At 53.6% G+C, this 17,617-nt stretch overlaps 1 protein-coding gene across 13 annotated transcripts in view; it reads left to right on the plus strand.

Annotated features, from left to right (window-relative positions):
* LOC101145093 (probable E3 ubiquitin-protein ligase DTX2) overlaps positions 1-17,617 on the plus strand; it is a 162,092-nt gene that overhangs the window by 70,986 nt on the left and 73,489 nt on the right. For all 13 annotated transcript variants that reach the window (XM_063708196.1, XM_063708201.1, XM_063708204.1 and 10 more), the window contains 3 exons: positions 2,903-3,259; positions 4,987-5,626; positions 14,644-14,744. In XM_063708196.1, coding sequence (XP_063564266.1) covers positions 2,992-3,259; positions 4,987-5,626; positions 14,644-14,744 — 1,009 coding nt within the window. In that variant the 5' untranslated portion in view covers positions 2,903-2,991. The remainder of the gene's footprint in view (positions 1-2,902; positions 3,260-4,986; positions 5,627-14,643; positions 14,745-17,617) is intronic.

Genomic DNA, 17,617 nt, shown 5'->3' on the forward strand with positions numbered 1-17,617 from the left:
TTCCCAAAGAAAGCAAGCTTGGAGAGCTTAGATACTTCCATCAAGATGATACAATAGCCAGGCATGGTGGCGCGTGCCTGTAGTCTCAGCTGGGTGACAGAGGGAGACCCCTGTCTCTACAAAAAATTAAGAGATCAGTTGCGTATGATGGCACATACCTGTAGTCCCAGCTGCTCGGGAGGTGGAGGCAGGAGGATGGCTTTAGCCCAGGAGGCCATGGGGCTGCAGTGAGTGGTGATTGCGGCCACTGCACTCTAGCCTGGGTGACAGAGTGAGACTCGGACTCTAAATAAATAAATAAATAAATAAATAAATGTCACCTTTTATTAAGTAGTGTATGTGTGACCTTGAGTTATTCAACCAAGGTCACACATACACGACTAAGAGGCAGCACAGAGAACAAACCCAGGTCGGGTCTGGCTCTAAGGCCCATTTTCTTAGCTAGGAGGGCTCAGTCTGAGCTTCACCTTGGGCTTCACTTACAGGCCCTGCTTAAAGAGGGGGAAAGGAAAAGGAGAGAACGACCCTCGTCTCTCAAGCACTATACACCCTCATTGTGACAACACGCCCATGAAGGACCCTGGCCAGTAGGGCCCCCACTGATACAATCTGGTGATTCCCAAGCATACACATCATATTTTATCCCCATTTTGCCAATGAGGAAACTGAGACCCAGGTAGTTACAGTGACGTCCTCATAGTCGCATGGCTTGTGATAAGATGGGGACCCTGGCTTCTGGTGTGGTCCCAGACTGTACTACCCTAGCAAGGTTTCAGTGAGAAGGGTAAGACCACCTTCCCTGGAAGGGAGACAGATGTGGAGCAGCACCTGGAAAGAAGCAGGCCTGGGCTCTGGCATCAGTGTGCACACACACTGCATCAGCTCTGATTTTTTTTTTTTTTTTTTTGTAGTGGTGGAACCTCTTGTCACCGAGGCTGGAGTGCCTTGGGATTATAGCTCACTGCAGCCTCTAACTCCTGGGCTCAAGCCATCCTCCTGCCTCAGCCTCTTGAGTAGCTGGGACTATTGGCATGCACCTCCGCACCTGGCTAACTTTTAAATTTTCTGCAGAGATGGGATCTCACTATGTTGCCCAGGCTGGCCTCAAACTCCTGTGCTCAAACCACCCTCCTGTTGCAGCCTCCCTAAACACTGGCATTACAGGTGTGAGCCACCACACCCACACCCAGTCCCCTTGACCTCTTTCATCCTTGGTTTCCTGTCCGTAAGTGGGAGAAATGTCACCTTGGCAGTCTGTGCAGCTTAGGAGAGACAAGTACATTTGATGTTGGTTACTAAATGTTGGACCCTGGACCGGCACTCCAACAGCCGGTGCCCTGGGGGGCGGCCATGAGGTGGGGCATTTGCAGGCCTCTTCTTATTCAGACAGCTCCAGGTGCTGAGCGGAATCATTGTCCACATTCACTCTGTCATTCTGAAGCGGTGTGTAGAATATTCTAGAACACTCACCACGTGGCATGCCCCTGCTGGGTCCTGGTGATGCAGCTGTGAATGAGGCAGGCTTGGGGTTGCTGCCACCTGGGGAGGAGCAGAAGGACTGTGGTCACAGCCACACATGGACGCGGTTACTAGGGTTCTGGTCGGTGCTGTGGAGGGTGCAGAGGGCGTGTGATGGGTCATCCTGAGCGATGCAAGCTGGGCCTGGAGGACGTGGAGTGTTCGCAAGGGAAGAGGGTGGGCTGGAGTGACTGTAAGGAGAAGGTCTCGGGAGGTGGAGCTTGGGATATGGGGAAGAGCTCCCTGGGACTGGTGGCCGGTCAGCAGGGGCCAGGTGGGGGAGTGGGTGCAGAGAGCCTTGGAGAGGCCAGAGAGGGGTGATTCGGTGCCCATCTAGGGCTTCCTTTTTGGTTAGCGATGCTTCAGGGCACCTGGGAGACATGAGGAGCTAGAACCTGTGCTGCAGTTCCCAGCTCTGCCCCTGCTCCCTGGATGTCCCAAACCCTGCTCCTTTCCAAGAAATGTTGGGTTCTCATCTTCAGGATGGCGGGTGCTAATAGGGAGGCTGAGGTGGGTGGATCACCTGAGGTCAGGAGTTTGAGACCAGCCTGGCCAACATGGTGAAACCCCGTCTCTACTAAAAATACAAAAAATTAGCTGGGCGCAGTGGTGCCTGCCTGTAGTCCTAGCTACTCGGGAGGCTGAGGCAGGAGAATCACTTGAACCTACCCGGGAGGTGGAGGTTGCAGTGAGCCGAGATCACACGCTTGGGTGACGAGTGAAACTCCATCTCAAAGAAAAAAAAATACATGCATGATGAAACACACTAAGCAGTTGGGTCAGAGGGGAATTATCAGTAGCAAGAAAGAAGCTGGGCTGGTGACTAGCACCCGGAATTTATGCTCTCTTTCTTCATGGGCCTGTGTGGCGGTAGGTAGGCTGCGGGATTGACTTTGAATTCTTCCTGGCTGCCACAGCAAAGAGACAGGATCAGGTTCTTGATTCATGATGCCCTTAAGGTGTTAGGGGAAGAAAAGCAAGCATGAGACCAGGCGCGGTGGCTTACACCTGTGATCCCAGCACTTGGGAAGGCTGAGGCGAGTCTATCCCTTGAGGCTAGGAGTTTGAGACCAGCCTGGGCAACACAGACATCATCTCTACAAAAAGTAAAAAAATCAGCTGGGTGTGGTGGTGAATGCCTATTGTCCCAGCTGCTCTGGAGGCTGAGTTGTGAGGATTGCTTGAGACCAGGAGTTTGAGGCTGCTGTGAGCCAAGATCACACTGCTGCACTCTAGCCTGGGTGAGAGAGTGAGACCCTGTAACCAAAAAAAAAAAAAAAAAAATCAGCTGTGGAAAAGCATCACGTGTTTCCCCTGCGCTGAGGCTGACTCTGCAGGGCTACTGATGTGCATTGGTAACTGCTCATGTCTGTCCTGTTCACAGATCTGCCGGAGGCGCTGGGCAATGACCCTGGGACTCCAGGCCAGAGGGGTCTGAAGCTGTTTGGGAAAGCAGCGGGACTCCTTGGGAAGATGGCCATGGCCCCAAGCCCTTCCCTGGTGCAGGTGTACACCAGCCCCGCGGCTGTGGCCGTGTGGGAATGGCAGGACGGGCTGGGCACCTGGCACCCCTACAGTGCCACCGTCTGCAGCTTCATCGAGCAGCAGTTTGTCCAGCAGAAGGGCCAACGTTTTGGGCTTGGGAGCCTGGCCCACAGCATCCCCTTGGGCCAGGCAGACCCCTCGCTGGCCCCTTACATTATTGACCTCCCCAGCTGGACCCAGTTCCGCCAGGACACCGGTAAGACGCTGTCTGCCTCTCGCACATATCTGGGCGCCGCACCTGCTTTCCCACAGGCTCTGCGCCAGGTGTTGGGGTGATGGACGTGACTTACAGAGCTTCTGCTCTCTCCCTGCGGCACACGTGGTGGTGGGTGGGTGCAGTGAGTGGGAACATCCACATAGGTTGAGTGCAGCTCACAGTGGGAGAGGCACTGTGGGAGGCCCTTCCCCTTGTCTTGCAAAGCAGAAATGCCTGTCCCGACCACAGAGGCTGAAGGGTTCCTTTGGCCGGCAGGCCGGCATGGAGGTGGTGCGTCATAGGAGTTCAGAGGGCCCTGTCCCACCACTCAGTGGCTGTGTGCCCTGGGCAGGCAACTGCGCCCCTCTGCATGTGTGCGTTTCTGCTTTTTGGTCTGCGATGTGTTTTGATCTTTTTTTTTTTTTTTTGAGACGGAGTCTGGCTCTGTTGCCCAGGCTGGAGTGCAGTGGCGCAATCTCGGCTCACTGCAACCCCTGCCTCTTGGGTTCAAGCGATTCTCCTGCCTCAGCCTCCCGAGTAGCTGGGATTATAGGCATCCGCCACCACACCTGGCTAATTTTTGTATTTTTAGTAGAGACGGGGTTTTGCCACGTTGGCCAGGCTGGTGTCGAACTCCTGACCTCAGGTGATCTGCCTGCCTCGGCCTCCCAAAGTGCTGGGATTACAAGCATGAGCCACCGCGCCTGGACCTGCAGTGTGTTTTGATCAGTATTATTGAGAATGAGGCACCAGTTTCCTCTCGGAGCCATCCCTTACTCTAATCTGGTGGTTGTCACTGGGGGTGATTTTGTCCCCAGGGCCATCTGACAATGTTTGGAGACGTTGGTTGTTACAGCTGAGTGGGTGGGAGGTGGGGGTGCTCCTGGCATCTGGTGGGTGGAGGCCAGGGATGCTGCTCGCCATCTGGCAGTGCACTGGGCTGGCCCTGCAATAAGGAATTATTGGCCCACAGTGTCACCAGTGAGGAAACTTGAGAAACTGGTTTTTCCTTTTTTTTTTTTTTTCAATTTTAATTTTAGTTTTATTTTAAAAAGTATGGGTTTTTTTTTTATGTTTGTTTGTTTGTTTTTTGTAAAGACTGGGTCTCCATCACCCTGTGTTGCCCAGGCTGGTCTTCAACTCCTGAGCTCAAGTGATCCTCCTGCCTTGGCCTCCGAAAGTGTTGGGATTACAGGCTTGAGCCGTCATGCCCGGCCCTGGAAACTATGTGTTTCCAGGAGTGTCGTTGAGTCTGTGAAAACTGTGGCTGTCAGTCAGCTCCCAAGTCGTTGCCTTCACAGTGTGTGAAGTCAACTGAGAAAGATAGCAGACAGGATAAATAATAACATGGAAATTGCATATCGTGGCAGAGAGCAGGAAGTGTTAATCGGGGAATGAAAGTGGCAGGTGTTGTAGAGGTCGATTTGAAGTTAGCTGGGTGTGGTGTCATGTGCCTGTAGTCCCAGTTATTTAGGAGGCTAAGGCAGGAGGATCGCTTGAGCCCAGGAGGTCAGGGTGGCAGTGAACTATGATCACATCACTGCACTGCAGCCTGGGTGACAAAGGGGTACCCTGCCTCTAACAATAAATAAATAAACAAAAAGCAGCATGACTGTGTACCTACTGTGTTCCTATTTGTTTATTTTGGCGGTTGAAAAAAGAATTTGAACGTTCCCTGTATCTTGGGGGTGCTAGCAGACTAACCTTTTGTTTTCCTTTGAAAACAGGCACCGTGCGGGCTGTGCGGAGACACCTGTTCCCCCAGCACTCAGCCCCTGGCCGAGGTGTCGTCTGGGAGTGGCTGAGCGACGATGGCTCCTGGACCGCCTATGAAGCCAGCGTCTGTGACTATCTGGAGCAGCAGGTGGCCAGGGGCAACCAGCTCGTGGACTTGGCCCCCCTGGGGTACAACTACACTGTCAACTACACCACCCACACGCAGACCAACAAGACTTCCAGCTTCTGCCGCAGCGTGCGGCGCCAAGCAGGGCCGCCTTACCCGGTGACCACCATCATCGCTCCGCCGGGCCACACAGGCGTCGCCTGCTCTTGCCACCAGTGCCTCAGTGGCAGCAGAACTGGCCCCGTGTCAGGCCGCTACCGCCACTCCATGACCAACCTCCCTGCATACCCCGCCCCCCAGCATCCCCCACACAGGACCGCTTCTGTGTTTGGGACCCACCAGGCCTTTGCACCGTACAACAAACCCTCACTCTCCGGGGCCCGGTCTGCGCCCAGGCTGAACACCACCAACCCCTGGGGCGCAGCTCCTCCTTCCCTGGGGAGCCAGCCCGTCTACCGCTCCAGCCTCTCCCACCTGGGACCGCAGCACCTGCCCCCAGGATCCTCCACCTCCGGTGCAGTCAGGTATCGTGGGCAACGGCCGCTCGTTTTGTCTGCCCTGTGTTTCCGCTCTTAGCCGGGAAGACTCACCCCAATTCCTGCAGATGCGGCTCCTGCCCCCTAGGTGGTCCTGCCGTGGCATCTCATTTGCATGTGGCATGTGGGTGCCGAGGTGCCGTGGCCGTCCAGAGCCTACCTGACCCCTTGTCCTGAGTCCTGGTGGTCACCACACGGGTTAGAATCTACAGTCCTTTCACTCACGATGATTAAGGGCCTCCACATGGAGCAGAGTTAAAGGCTTGTGGCCTCTGCTTGCGGGCTGCATGGCGAGCATTGTGCCCGAGAACACTGGGTCACTGCCTGTACACTGACTCCCGCCTTGTGCCAGGCCCTAAGGACCCAGAGATCAGAGTATCAGCCCTTACCCCTGAGCCCTAGTGTAGTGCAAGGGGCTGTCAGCGCGGTGTGAGGGAGGGCAGAATGTGGAGCACGTGGCAGTCGCTGCAGGTGACGCGGGTGACCTGGCCCCCGTGATGATGCAGCCCAGCCCAGAGTGCCTGGTAGAGCGCTCAGCTCCTTGAGAGAGAGAGAATGATACCACGGGCCCAGTGCAGACCAGAGCGGGTGGCATTTAAAATGAGGAGATTGGTCAGGCACAGAGGCTGACACCTTTAATCCCAGCACTTTGGGAGGCCAAGGCAGGAAGATCATTTGAACCCAGCAGTCAGAGACCAGCCTGAGTAACATAGCGAGATGCCATCTCCACAAAAAAAAATTTTTTTAATTAGCCAGGCATGGTGGTACACACCTGTAATCCCAGCTACTTGGGAGACTGAGGCAGGAGGATTGCTGGAGCCCAGGAGGTCAAGGCAGCAGTGAGCTGTGATCGCGCCACTGCACTTCAGCCCCCTAGGTGACAGAGCGAGACCCTGTCTTAAAGCTGGGCCCAGTGGCTCACGCCTGTAGTTCCAGCACTTTGGGAGACCGAGGTGGGCAGATCACCTGAGGTCAGGAGTTCAAGACCAGCCTGGCCAACATGGTGAAACCCCATCTCTACTAAAAATACAAAAATTAGCCAGGCATGGTGGCCAGCGCCTGTAATCCCAGCTACTTGGAAGGCTGAGGCAAAAGAATCCCTTGAACCCAGGAGGTGGAGGTTGCAGTGAGCCAAGATCGTGCCACTGCGTTCCAGCCTGGGCAACAAAGAGCGAAACTCCATCTCGGGGGAAAAAAATAAAAGAGATAAAATGAGGAACCCCCCCAGGATTTCCCTGGATTTGGCCAAGGTGAATGCTCTGGGCTGGCCGTAGCCCTCTGACTGTCTGGCTGACTTGGGGCTTCGTCATTCATTATTGAGAATGTTGGGCTTGGAGCACATTTTGAGAATTCAGAGTGGTAGCTGGGACAGGGCTTTCTGAGAGTGCCCTGGTGTGGGTGGTGAGGGAGTGGGTGGGCCTGGGGCCGCCCTGGTCCCAGGGAGGAAATCATCTCCTTTCTCCGCACTGGCCCTGGTCGGCATCCTGCTGCCTCCCTGCTCACTGGCCCACCCCTGCCCACCGCAGCCACGTCAAGGGCTGTAACTTCACAGGGTGGTTGAGACCTCCTTGGCAGCTTCTTGGACCCCTAGTATTTGTTCAGACTGGGTTTCCGAGGACCCTGCCAGCTTGTGTAAGACACAGTGACAGCGCCTCCCGCTCATTGGTTCGTGTCATGTGCCAGGCCCTCCTGAGCAGGCTGCGTGAGTGACTTCACTCATCCCACGATGCTCTCAGGCTGAGCAGTGTTGTTCGCTTACAGGAGAGCACATTCAGGCCCATGAGGTTGGCGACACAGCCAGCAAGTAGCGGAGCTGGGATTCAGCCCAGACCCCAAGAGTGGGCTATCTGGGGCACATGGGGAGTTATTGACATTCCCGGGAAGGCAGGAGGCTCTTTTAATACATTTTAATTTTATTTTATTACTATTTTTAAAGACAAGGTTTTGCTCTGTCACCCAGGCTAGCGTACAGTGGTGCAATCATGGTTCACTGCAGGCTTGAACTCCTGTGCTCAAGTGATCCTCCTGCCTCAGCCTCCTGAGTAGCTGGGACCACAGGTATACACCACCACACCCGGCTAATTTTTCAGTTTTACGTAGAGGCAAGGTCTTGCCGTGTTGTCCAGGCTGGTCTTGAATTCTTGGCCTCAAGCAATCCTCTTGCCCCAGCCTTCCAAAGTGCTGAGATTATAGGCATGAGCCACCACACCTGGCCCAAAAGGCCTCTTGAGGGATGAGCTAGGAGGAGGCCAGTAGACAGGAGGGTGATGGGCCTTGGGTGAGTCAGTTTTCCTGGGCATCTTCTGCCAGGAGTTGGGGCACGTGCATCTGAGATCTTTCTGGTAGTTGGGAGTGTAGGAGGGTGTCATCGGGGCTCTCTGAGGACATAGACATAGGCAAGCCAGGCTCAGGGAGATGCTCCCCCAACTTCCCTCCCTGAGTATCTGGGTCAGCCTGTTTCAGAGAACAGTGTGCTCTATCTGCTGGCCCAGGAGGGTTCTTAGAGGTGCTGGGACTTCTGTCAGCTCTGTTCCACCCAGCTTCCTGGAGCTTCTTTAGTTCTTAGGAATTATTTTGAGGCAAATTTCTAGATAGTGCTAGAGCTGGGATTCTGGAGTTAAGTCATTTAATGTGGATTTGTTCCTTTCTCCTGGTATTGGGCCTCGTTGGTCTTTCCTAAACCATTTCCGTTTCTCCCAGTATTTCTCTGGGGTCCCCGTCCCTGGCCTGAGGGCCGCCAGAAGTGCTGATGTGGGTCCTACCGGTGTGGGCCAGGCAAGTTACAGAAAAGAAGGTGGATGGGCCAGTCTGTCTTCCCTTGGTGCTGGGGTGGGCATGCTGTGGTTTGCCCCACATTGTAAGTCAGGAGGGAACCAGGCCAGCAGGCTCTGTTAGTGGAAACAGCCTCAAAGGGGCCTGCCTCCTGGGGTAGGTATAGGTGCATCCTGATTCCTTTGGTTTTCTTGGAGCTGGGAGAGGTGTAATTCACCTGCACGAGCCTATCTACGCGCTGAAAAACAGGCTTTTCCCCTGCCTGATTTGTAGTGAGGCCCCCTGCAGTTAACCCTCCTCTGATGGATGTAGAGCCAGATGGGGCTTAGTAAATACCTGACCTCTTAACCTAGCAGGTGGCAAGGTTCTCACAGCCAAGTGCATGTCAACAGCATCAGGTGAAAGTTACCTTGGATGTGAGGAGGCAGGCAGGGCAGGCAGGGCCCGTCTAGAGCCAGCGCCATGGGCTGGGGAAGCCCGAGAACCGACTTTTTACTGGCAGCCACTGGAAATACCATGTGAGTGCGTGAAATCGAAAAACTTCCTGGAACTCACGTGCACAGCTTCCACGTGCCCCCTGGGAACAGACCGTGATACAAGAAAGCGTGTCATCTGGGGCTGAGCTGCTGGGTGGCAGTAGATTTCCTGGTAGCTGCAGTTGATCCCTTTAAGCACCAAAACTTGTGTTTTAATGATGTTGGATGGAAATCTTTCCTAAATATGTCATGCATGCTCTTGTCTCCCTTAATGGAGAGAGTGTGACACTGCTTAGCACTTGGATGGCTTGGGGTGGTGGTTATGACCAGCAGTCTGTCACAGCTCAGCGAGGTGAAGCCTGTGGGCGTTTTGCTCTGTGCTGAATGGCTCAGTGGCCCTACAAAATGGTGCTCAGCTCTTGGTGGCTTTCTGTTGTGGTGGGCTGCTGCTGCTGCTGCTGCTGCTGCTGCTGCTTTTGCCCTTGCCTCTAAAAGAACTCACTTCCTCTTCCTCCTGCTGCCACGTGTCTTTTGGCTTGTGGGATTGGAGTCATGGGGCCCAGATGGAGCCTTGCTCCTGACTTATGATAGGCCCTCGGTCTCTTTTCTTCTCTATTTTTTTCTTCCTTTTCTTTTTCTTTGTTTTTTGTTTTGTTTTGTTTTAAGAGACGGGGTCTCACTCTGTCACCCAGGCTAGAGTGAAGTGGTGTGATCGTGGCTCACTGCAGCCTCAAACTCCTGGGCTCAAGGGATCCTCCTGCCTCAGCCTCCTGAGTGGCCAGGACTACAGGCTTGTGCCATTGTGCCCAGCTAATTTTTTAAATTTTTTGTAGAGACGGGTCTCACTATATTGCCCAGGCTGGCCCCAAACTCTTGGCCTCCCAAAGCACTGGGATTACAAGTGTGAGCCACCGTGCCCTGCCTCTTCTTCTTTTGAGCTAGTCGGTTTCTGAGGTTGCCTTCTGCTCTATTGTTGCTTTGGTTTTCAGGATGTAGTTAAGGCCCTACAGGAAAGTGCCTGGTGGCCCTTAGGGCCTGGCTTCACCTCCCTCTGCTCCTCCAAGACCTTGGCCCCATGGATATTTGTCCTGGGTCTCACCACTGCCCTGGCGGCCTTTGGGAATCATCCTCACAGGTAGAGGAATTGAGGCTCGGGAAGGGGACTTGCCATGCTCAGCACACACGGCTTTGAGCGGGAGCATACGCCTCTAGCATCGTCTCCAGCCTCTGCAGCTCATGGGACTGGCTGCCAGCCCCAATCCCAGAGGGTGTGGACTTGGAGAGGGGCTTTGGATCTCCTTCCTCTCCGGCCTCCTGGCTTTGCCCCTCGCCCTGCATAGAAAACTCAGAGTCCTCATGTCTCATGTTTCCCACTCTGTCTGGGATCTCCTGGAGATGGTCACAGACAGGAAAGCCAGGGAGGGCCTAATAGGTGGACCAGGAGTTGGGGAGAGGAGGAGGGTGCCTGAGGCCATGACTATAGGGACTTCTCAGAGAAGGACACTTCAGGGGGCAGTTGGTGCCCCCATCTGGGAACGTTCTGCAGGTCCGAGCCCTCTGAGGATGGTGAGGGCGATTGATAACCTCTGAGGTTCCGTCCACCCCTAGGGGCCCCTATCTTGGGAACCTCTGGATCCTTGTACGGTTCAGTTCCTAGAGGTCACAGCAGGGACACACACCGGGGAGGAATTGTGATTATATGGGGGAAGTGGTGACATTTTTAGAGCTTTCTACAGAACATTCTCCTGGTTCCTGCTCTCCATTTGCAGGGTGAGTGCCCACTGGAAGCCTCGCTGTGCTTCTGCTTTCTCCTGTAGTCCTTGGAAGCAAGGGCTTCTTGTTCGTTCTTTAGGAACGGAAGCAAACGTTCTCGTTCAGATATGTGCCTCTCCCTGGTGAAGGAAGACCTCACTTCCTGGGATTTTTCTGTGGGATGGAGCAGCCAGGGACCCCATCTCTGGTGGGGGCGGGGCGGAGGGGGGTGCACCATGGGCTTAGAGCCCCTCTGGGCCAGTGCTGCCTAGCCTGCTGCATAGCCCATTTGTTTTGTAGACTTGCAGTGCCAAATTTCAGCTTTCTGGGCTCCAACTACGGGCTTGAGCTCAGTGCTGCCCTAGAGGGTCCTGAATGCCTTCACTTACGAAACCTTAGAGTTGCAGAGACCATCAGAGATGATCCACTTTCCTTTAAAAAAAAGAAAAGAGGGCTGGGTAGGGTGGCTCACACCTGTAATCCCAGCACTTTGAGAGGCCGAGGTGGGTGGATCACTTGAGTTCAGGAGTTCAAGACCAGCCTGGCCAATATGGTGAAACCCCGTCTCTACTAAAAATACAAAAATTAGCCAGGCATGGTGGCAGGCACCTGTAATCCCAGCTACTCGGGAGGCTGAGGCAGGAGAATTGCTTGAGCCTGGGAGGCAGAGAGGTTGCAGTGAGCCGAGATCACGCCACTGCACTCCAGCCTGGATGACAGAGTGAGACTCCGAGAAAAAAAAAAAAAAAGTGGGGGGAAGGGTTGAAACCAGCTGAGGAAGGGGAGGAGCTTGCTCCAAATGAATGAAACTGAGCGTTCAGTAGAGTCAGGACCTTGACCCAGGTGTCCAGACTCCCTGCCCTTCTTAGCATTATCAGGGCCCCCAGATCCACTACCAGCCTTGCCTTTGGATCGGGAGTAGGCAAGGGGAGCAAGAAGCTGCTCTTTGCTTAGCACGGCCACAGAGGCAATCCTGTTTGAGAACAGTCAACAAACAAACTCAAACAGGCCATGCACAGTGGCTCATGCCCATAATCCCAGTGCTTTCAGAGGCCAAGGTGGGAGGATCTCTTGAGGCCAGGAGTTTCAGACCAGCCTGGACAACATAGCAAGATTCTGTCTCTCTCTCTCTCTATATATAAAATTAGCCAGGTGTGGTGGTGCTCACTTGTAGTCCCAGCTACTCAGGAGGGTGAGGCAGGAGGATCACTTGAACCTGGGAGGTGGAGGCTGCAGTGAGCTATGATCGCACCATTGCCCTCCAGCCTGGGTAACAGAGCAAGACCCCAACTCTGGGCCCAGCATGCTTCCAGTGTGTCACTCTACCGGCATGACCCTACCTCTTAAAAAAAAGAAATATGATGACTTAAGACCAAATGAGTGGCCAGGTATGGTGTCTCATGCCTGTAATCCCAGCACTTTGGGAGGCTGAGGTGGGCAGATCACCTGAGGTCAGGAGTTTGAAACCAGCCTGGCCAACACGGTGAAACCCCTGTCTCTACTAAAAATACAAAAATTAGCAGGGTGTGGTGGCTCATGCCTGTAATCCCAGCTACTTGGGAGGCTGAGGCACAAGAAATGCTTGAACCCAGGAGGCAGATGTTGCAGCGAGCCAAGATCATGCCACTGCACTCCAGCCTGGGCCACAGAACGAGACTCTGTCTCAAAAAAAATAAATCCAAAGACCAAATGAGTGACTTGAACATAATCATTGTAGGGAACAAAACCCTCATATTAAAAAAAAAAAAAAAAAATCTTTATTTTATGGTAATTAAGTTCCGGAAAAGTTAACAAAAGTAGTTGGGTTTCCATATCTCCCTCATCTGGCTTCTGACATTAACAGCTTTCATAACCATGGTTCAGTTGTCAGACCCAGAAAATTACCACTGGTTGGCTGGGCGCGGTGGCTTACTCCTGCAATCCCAGCACTTTGGGAGGCCAAGGCAGGCGGATTACGAAGTCGAGAGATCAAGACCATCCTGGGCTACGTGGCAAAACCCCGTCTCTACTAAAAATACATAAATTAGCCGGGTGTGGTGGCACGCACCTGTAGTCCCAGCTACTCAGGAGGCTGAGGCAGGAGAATCGCTTGAACCTGGGAGGCAGAGGTTGCAGTGAGCCAAGATCACACCACTGCACTCCAGCCTGGTAATAGAGTGAGACTCCGTCCCCTCACCCACCCCCAAAAAAGAAAATTACCACTGGTATAATACTCTTAACTAAAGGTTTTTTTTTTTTCTTTCTTGATTTTTCACCAGTTTCCCACTACTGTCCTCTTTCTGTCCCAGGATCCAATCCAGGGTCCCACTTCGCTTCCAGTTCTTATTCTCCCCGTCCTCCTCTGGGCTGGAACAGTTTGTCAGTCTTTATCTTTCATAACCTTGTTACTTTCAAAGAGGTGCTTTGTTGAGTGTCCCTTAATTTGAGTTTGTCTTGTTTTCCCATGTTTGGACAAAGATAATGCCCTTTATTATTTCTTTTTTGACAGAGTCTCCAGCCTGGGCTGGAGTAGAGTGGTGAGATCATAGCTCACTGCAGCCTTGAACTCCCAGGCTCAAGTGATCCTCCTGCCTCAGCCTCTCAAGTAGCTAGCTGGGACCACAGGTGCATGCCACCACACCTGGCTAGTTTTTTATTTTTTAGAGATGGGGTCTTGATTGTTGCCCAGGCTAGATAATGCATTTTTGACATTAAATCCCCCCAAAATCGTGTTGGATCCCTCCCAGAGCATCCTATCGTGGGGTTTATGATACTGACCTGTCTTTTACTGGTGATGAAGGTCATGATCATTTGCTAAAGTGGTGTCTGCCAGGTTTTTTCTCCTCTAAACAGGTGCTATGAGAACCTGCTTTTTTTTTTTTTTTTTTTTTGAGACTGAGTTTCTCTCTGTTGCCCAGGCTGGAGTGCAGTGGTGCGATCTCGGCTCACTGCAACCTCTGCTGCCCGAGGTTCAAGTGATTCTCCTGCCTCAGCTTCCCAAGTAGCTGGGATTACAGGCGCCTGCCACCACGCCTGGCTAATTTTTGTAGTTTTAGTAGAGACGGGATTTTGCCATCTTGGCCAGGCTGGTCTTGAACTCCTGACCTCGCGATCCACCCACCTTGGCCTCCCAAAGTGCTGAGGTTATAGGCGTGAGCCACTGCACCCAGCCATTTTTTTTTTTTTTTTTTTTGAGACGGAGTCTTGCTCTGTTGTCCAGGCTGGAGTGCAGTGGCACGGTCTCAGCAACCTCCACCTCCTGGGTTCAAGTGATTCTCCTGCCTCAGCCTACTGAATAGCTGGGACTACAGCTGTGTGCCAGCATGCCCAGCTAATTTTTTGTATTTTTAGTAGAGATGGGGTTTCACCGTGTTAGGATGGTATCAATCTCCTGACCTTGTGATCCACCTGCCTCGGCCTCCCAAAGTGCTGGGATTTCAGGCGTGAGCCACCACGCCTGGCCTGAAAGCCTGCATTTTGATGACACTAGTGAGTGTAAAATATCTTTTTTTTTTCTTTATTCACAACAGGTATGAAATGATTGTTTTCAGAGTCTTTTTTTTTTTTTTTTTTTTGAGACAGGGTCTCACTCTGTCGCCCAGGCTGGACTGCAGTGATGTGGTCATGGCTCACTGCAGCCTCAACCTTCTGGGTTCAAGCCATCCTCCTGCTTCAGCCTCCCAAGTACAGGTGCGCACCACCACACTTGGCAGACTTTTAAAATTTTTTTTGGAGATGGAGTCTCACTATGTTGCCCAGGCTGGTCTCAAACTCCTGGCCTCAAGTGATCCTCCCACCTCATCCTCCCAAAGTGCTGGGATTACCGGTGTGAGCCACCACACCCCTCCTGAGTCTCTCTGAATTACCCAGGAAAACAAAACCAAAGGCCTCCACACAGGCACCCAAGGAGCGTAAAAGCGCGAAGGCACCTCAGTGACTCCCACTTGGCCATGACGCAGTGTGTCTCCAGCTCTCGTTTCCAATAAGTCAGCGGTGTGCAGTAAGCTCTGCTCTTTTCTCCCCCAGTGCCTCCCTCCCCAGCGGTCCCTCGAGCAGCCCGGGGAGCGTCCCTGCCACTGTGCCCGTGCAGATGCCAAAGCCCAGCAGAGTCCAGCAGGGGCTCGCAGGTAGGTGCCTGCCCTCGGGCTGCAGAGCAGTCTGTGCCCTGCGGGACTTGGTGGGGAGGAAATTGTGATGTGGGGCCTTGTCACCCTCTGGATCCTCAGGGAGAGCCAAAGGGGCTCCCTGGGGGAGCAGTGCTTCTTTCTGGTGATGGTGTCACCCCAGAGTGAGCCCAGGTGCCCCTCCTTTTGCTCTCTGGGGACGTGGGCCTGATGACGGTGGGCGCTCGGGTGCAGACCTTTTCACATCCTTTAACATTTTTGCATTGAATTGCATTATGTTTAAATAGTCACTTTCCTGTCCTGAAATATTTTAAACATTTCCTTAAAGGGGCCCTCTGGGGAATTAATAGATCTATTTCGGCTGTAGTTACTCTTACATCTTGAATAAGAGGCACCTTTTGGGTCCAACCAGATCTTTTGCTGTACTAACCATACATCTTACATCTTGGAACTGTTTTGGGTTTGGTTTGGTTTTTTGTGAGACAAGAGTCTCGCTCTGTCACCCAGGCTGGAATGCAGTGGCGCTAACCCAGCTCACTGAAGTCTTGAACTCCTGGGCTCAAGCAATCCTTTCACCTTAAGGATCCTTAAAAATACCTACTGCTGGCCCCCACACCCATTCTGTTTCAGCAGCCTGGCTAGCAGGGTTTTCAGAAGCTCCACAGGTGGCAGGATTTTTTTTCTTTTTTCTTTTTTTGAGATGGAGTCTCTCTCGCCCAGGCTGGAGTGCAGTGGTGGGATCTCGGCTCACTGCAACCTCTGCCTCCCAGGTTCAAGCAATTCTCCTGCCTCAGCCTCCCGAGTAGCTGGGATTACAGGTGCATGCCACCACGCCCGGGCAATTTTTGTATTTTTAGTAGAGATGGGGTTTCGCCATGTTGACCAGTCTGGTCTTGAACTCCTGACCTCAAGTGATCCATCTGCCTCGGCCTCCCAAAGTGCTGGGATTACAGGCATGAGCCACCGTGCCTGGCCATTTTTTTTTCTTGTTATAAGAGACAGGATCTTGCTCTGTTCCCCAGGCTGGTGTGCAGTGGTGTAGTCATAGCTCACTGCAGCCTCCAACCCCTGGGCTGAAGCGATCCTTCTGCCTCAGCCTCCTGAGTAGCTGGGATTACAGACACATGCCACCATGCCAGGGAAGTTTTTTATTTTTTGTAGAGACAGGGTCTCACTATGTTGCCCAGGCTGGTCTTGAACTCCCAGGCTCAAGCCGTCTTCATGCCTTGGCCTCCCAAAGCGCTGGGATTCCAGTCATGAGCTGCCACGCCTAGCTGAGGTTATTTTCTAACTTCTGGAAATTGCGAGGTATGTAAGGAGGTGGATGGCGCCATCGTTGTTCACAGGGTGATGTGGCGGAATTCAATAATGAGTTGGTGTTTTAGGGGAGTCGCTGTCATAGTGGCTGAGAGGGGACAGGCCTGGAGGCAGGGCGGCTGGTGCAGAGCCTGACATCAGACCTGGGGGCACCAGCCAAGGCCTGACCAGCTTCGAGGCAGTGGAGTGGAGGGGGAGGTTTGGCTTGAAACATTCAGAGGCATGAGCCGTCAGGCGGGGGGTTGTGAGGGGGGATTGGGGGTAGACTGAGGCCTGCTGGAGTGCAGCCAGTCACAACTGAGGAGCAGCCTGGGGCTTGGCGTGTGTGAATTCATTTCATCCTTAAATCACTGAGGTGGAGGCTTTTGTTCCCATTTTCATTAGAGGAAACTGAGGCTCAGAGAATTTAAAAATTCTCTGCCAGCCCTTGGCAGAGCTGAGACGCAGCCCCGGGCCTTCTTGCCTATGATGGTTCAGTGCTGCTGAGTCTAGGGGGAGGTTGGGAGGGGGTGATGGTTGTGGAGTGGCCGTTGGAGCTGTTCCGGGGCAGTGGGATTTGGCTGTGGGCCTCAGAAGAGCAGTCTTGGGTGGAATGGGGTGCCCCTGACCCCTCGTGGGAGCGTGTGTGCCACAGAGACCGTGGGCGGGACTGAAGAGAAAATGAAGGAGCAGCCAGAGAGGTGGGGGCAGGAGGGAGAGGAGCTGGAGTGGGGCAGGGGAGACAGAATGAGCAAGACACACTGGCCAGAAAGTCCCTGCCCACTGAAGTCACCGTGCGGCGCCATAGGGAAATCACAGTGTACCGTGTGTGCATGTGCAGCCGTGGTGGCATTGGAGACAGGTTGTGGGTAAACAGACGGGGCCCCCACACGGTTCCTCATGGCCCAGCTCCTTCCAGCTCTGGGGCTCTCGCAAGCCTTCGTGGCCAGGCCTGACAGTGAGCGACTTCTGAGGCCATGACACAGATCTGAGTGCCCTGGGTGTGGAGTTAGCACCTGCCCCCTTCCTCTGCTCTTGAGGCTGAAGGTCCTGTCCAGGCTGTGTCCCAAATTGTCCATCCTGTTGTCTGTCCCCGTTGCTCTCAGAGTAATCCTGGAGCTAAAGCAGGTATTTTAACATCCATTTTACTTGTGGGGAAATAGATTCGGGAAGCTGGTTCAGGCCTAAGGAAATAGGAGAGCCTGGAGGCTGTGTAGACTCCTGCCTCCCCCAATTCAAGGCCCAGTGTTGGTACCTACTGGGGGAGCATTGTCTAGGGGAGCAGGGAATGAGAGGAGCCTGGCCGGAGCCAGAGCTGGAGAGCAGTGTCCCGTCACCCTGGTGTGCTTGTGGGTTGAGGAATTATACCATGCCCGGCTGCGGAGACGAGCGTTTGCGCACAGGGTTTTTGCAGGGAGGTTTATAACCAGGAGGTCATGCTTTGGAAGGACTGAGTGCTGGAGGCACTGCTTCCAGGTGACAGTGCCTCCAGGTGACAGCTCCCCTGGCTGTGGCATAGCCTAGTCCCTCTATCGGGTGGGGGCAGGGACTGTGAGGCTGGGGCCAGGGTCTTCACCCCT

The sequence above is a fragment of the Gorilla gorilla genome, chromosome 6, assembly GCF_029281585.2.
Source record: "Gorilla gorilla gorilla isolate KB3781 chromosome 6, NHGRI_mGorGor1-v2.1_pri, whole genome shotgun sequence".
In the NCBI taxonomy this organism is placed as follows: domain Eukaryota; kingdom Metazoa; phylum Chordata; class Mammalia; order Primates; family Hominidae; genus Gorilla; species Gorilla gorilla.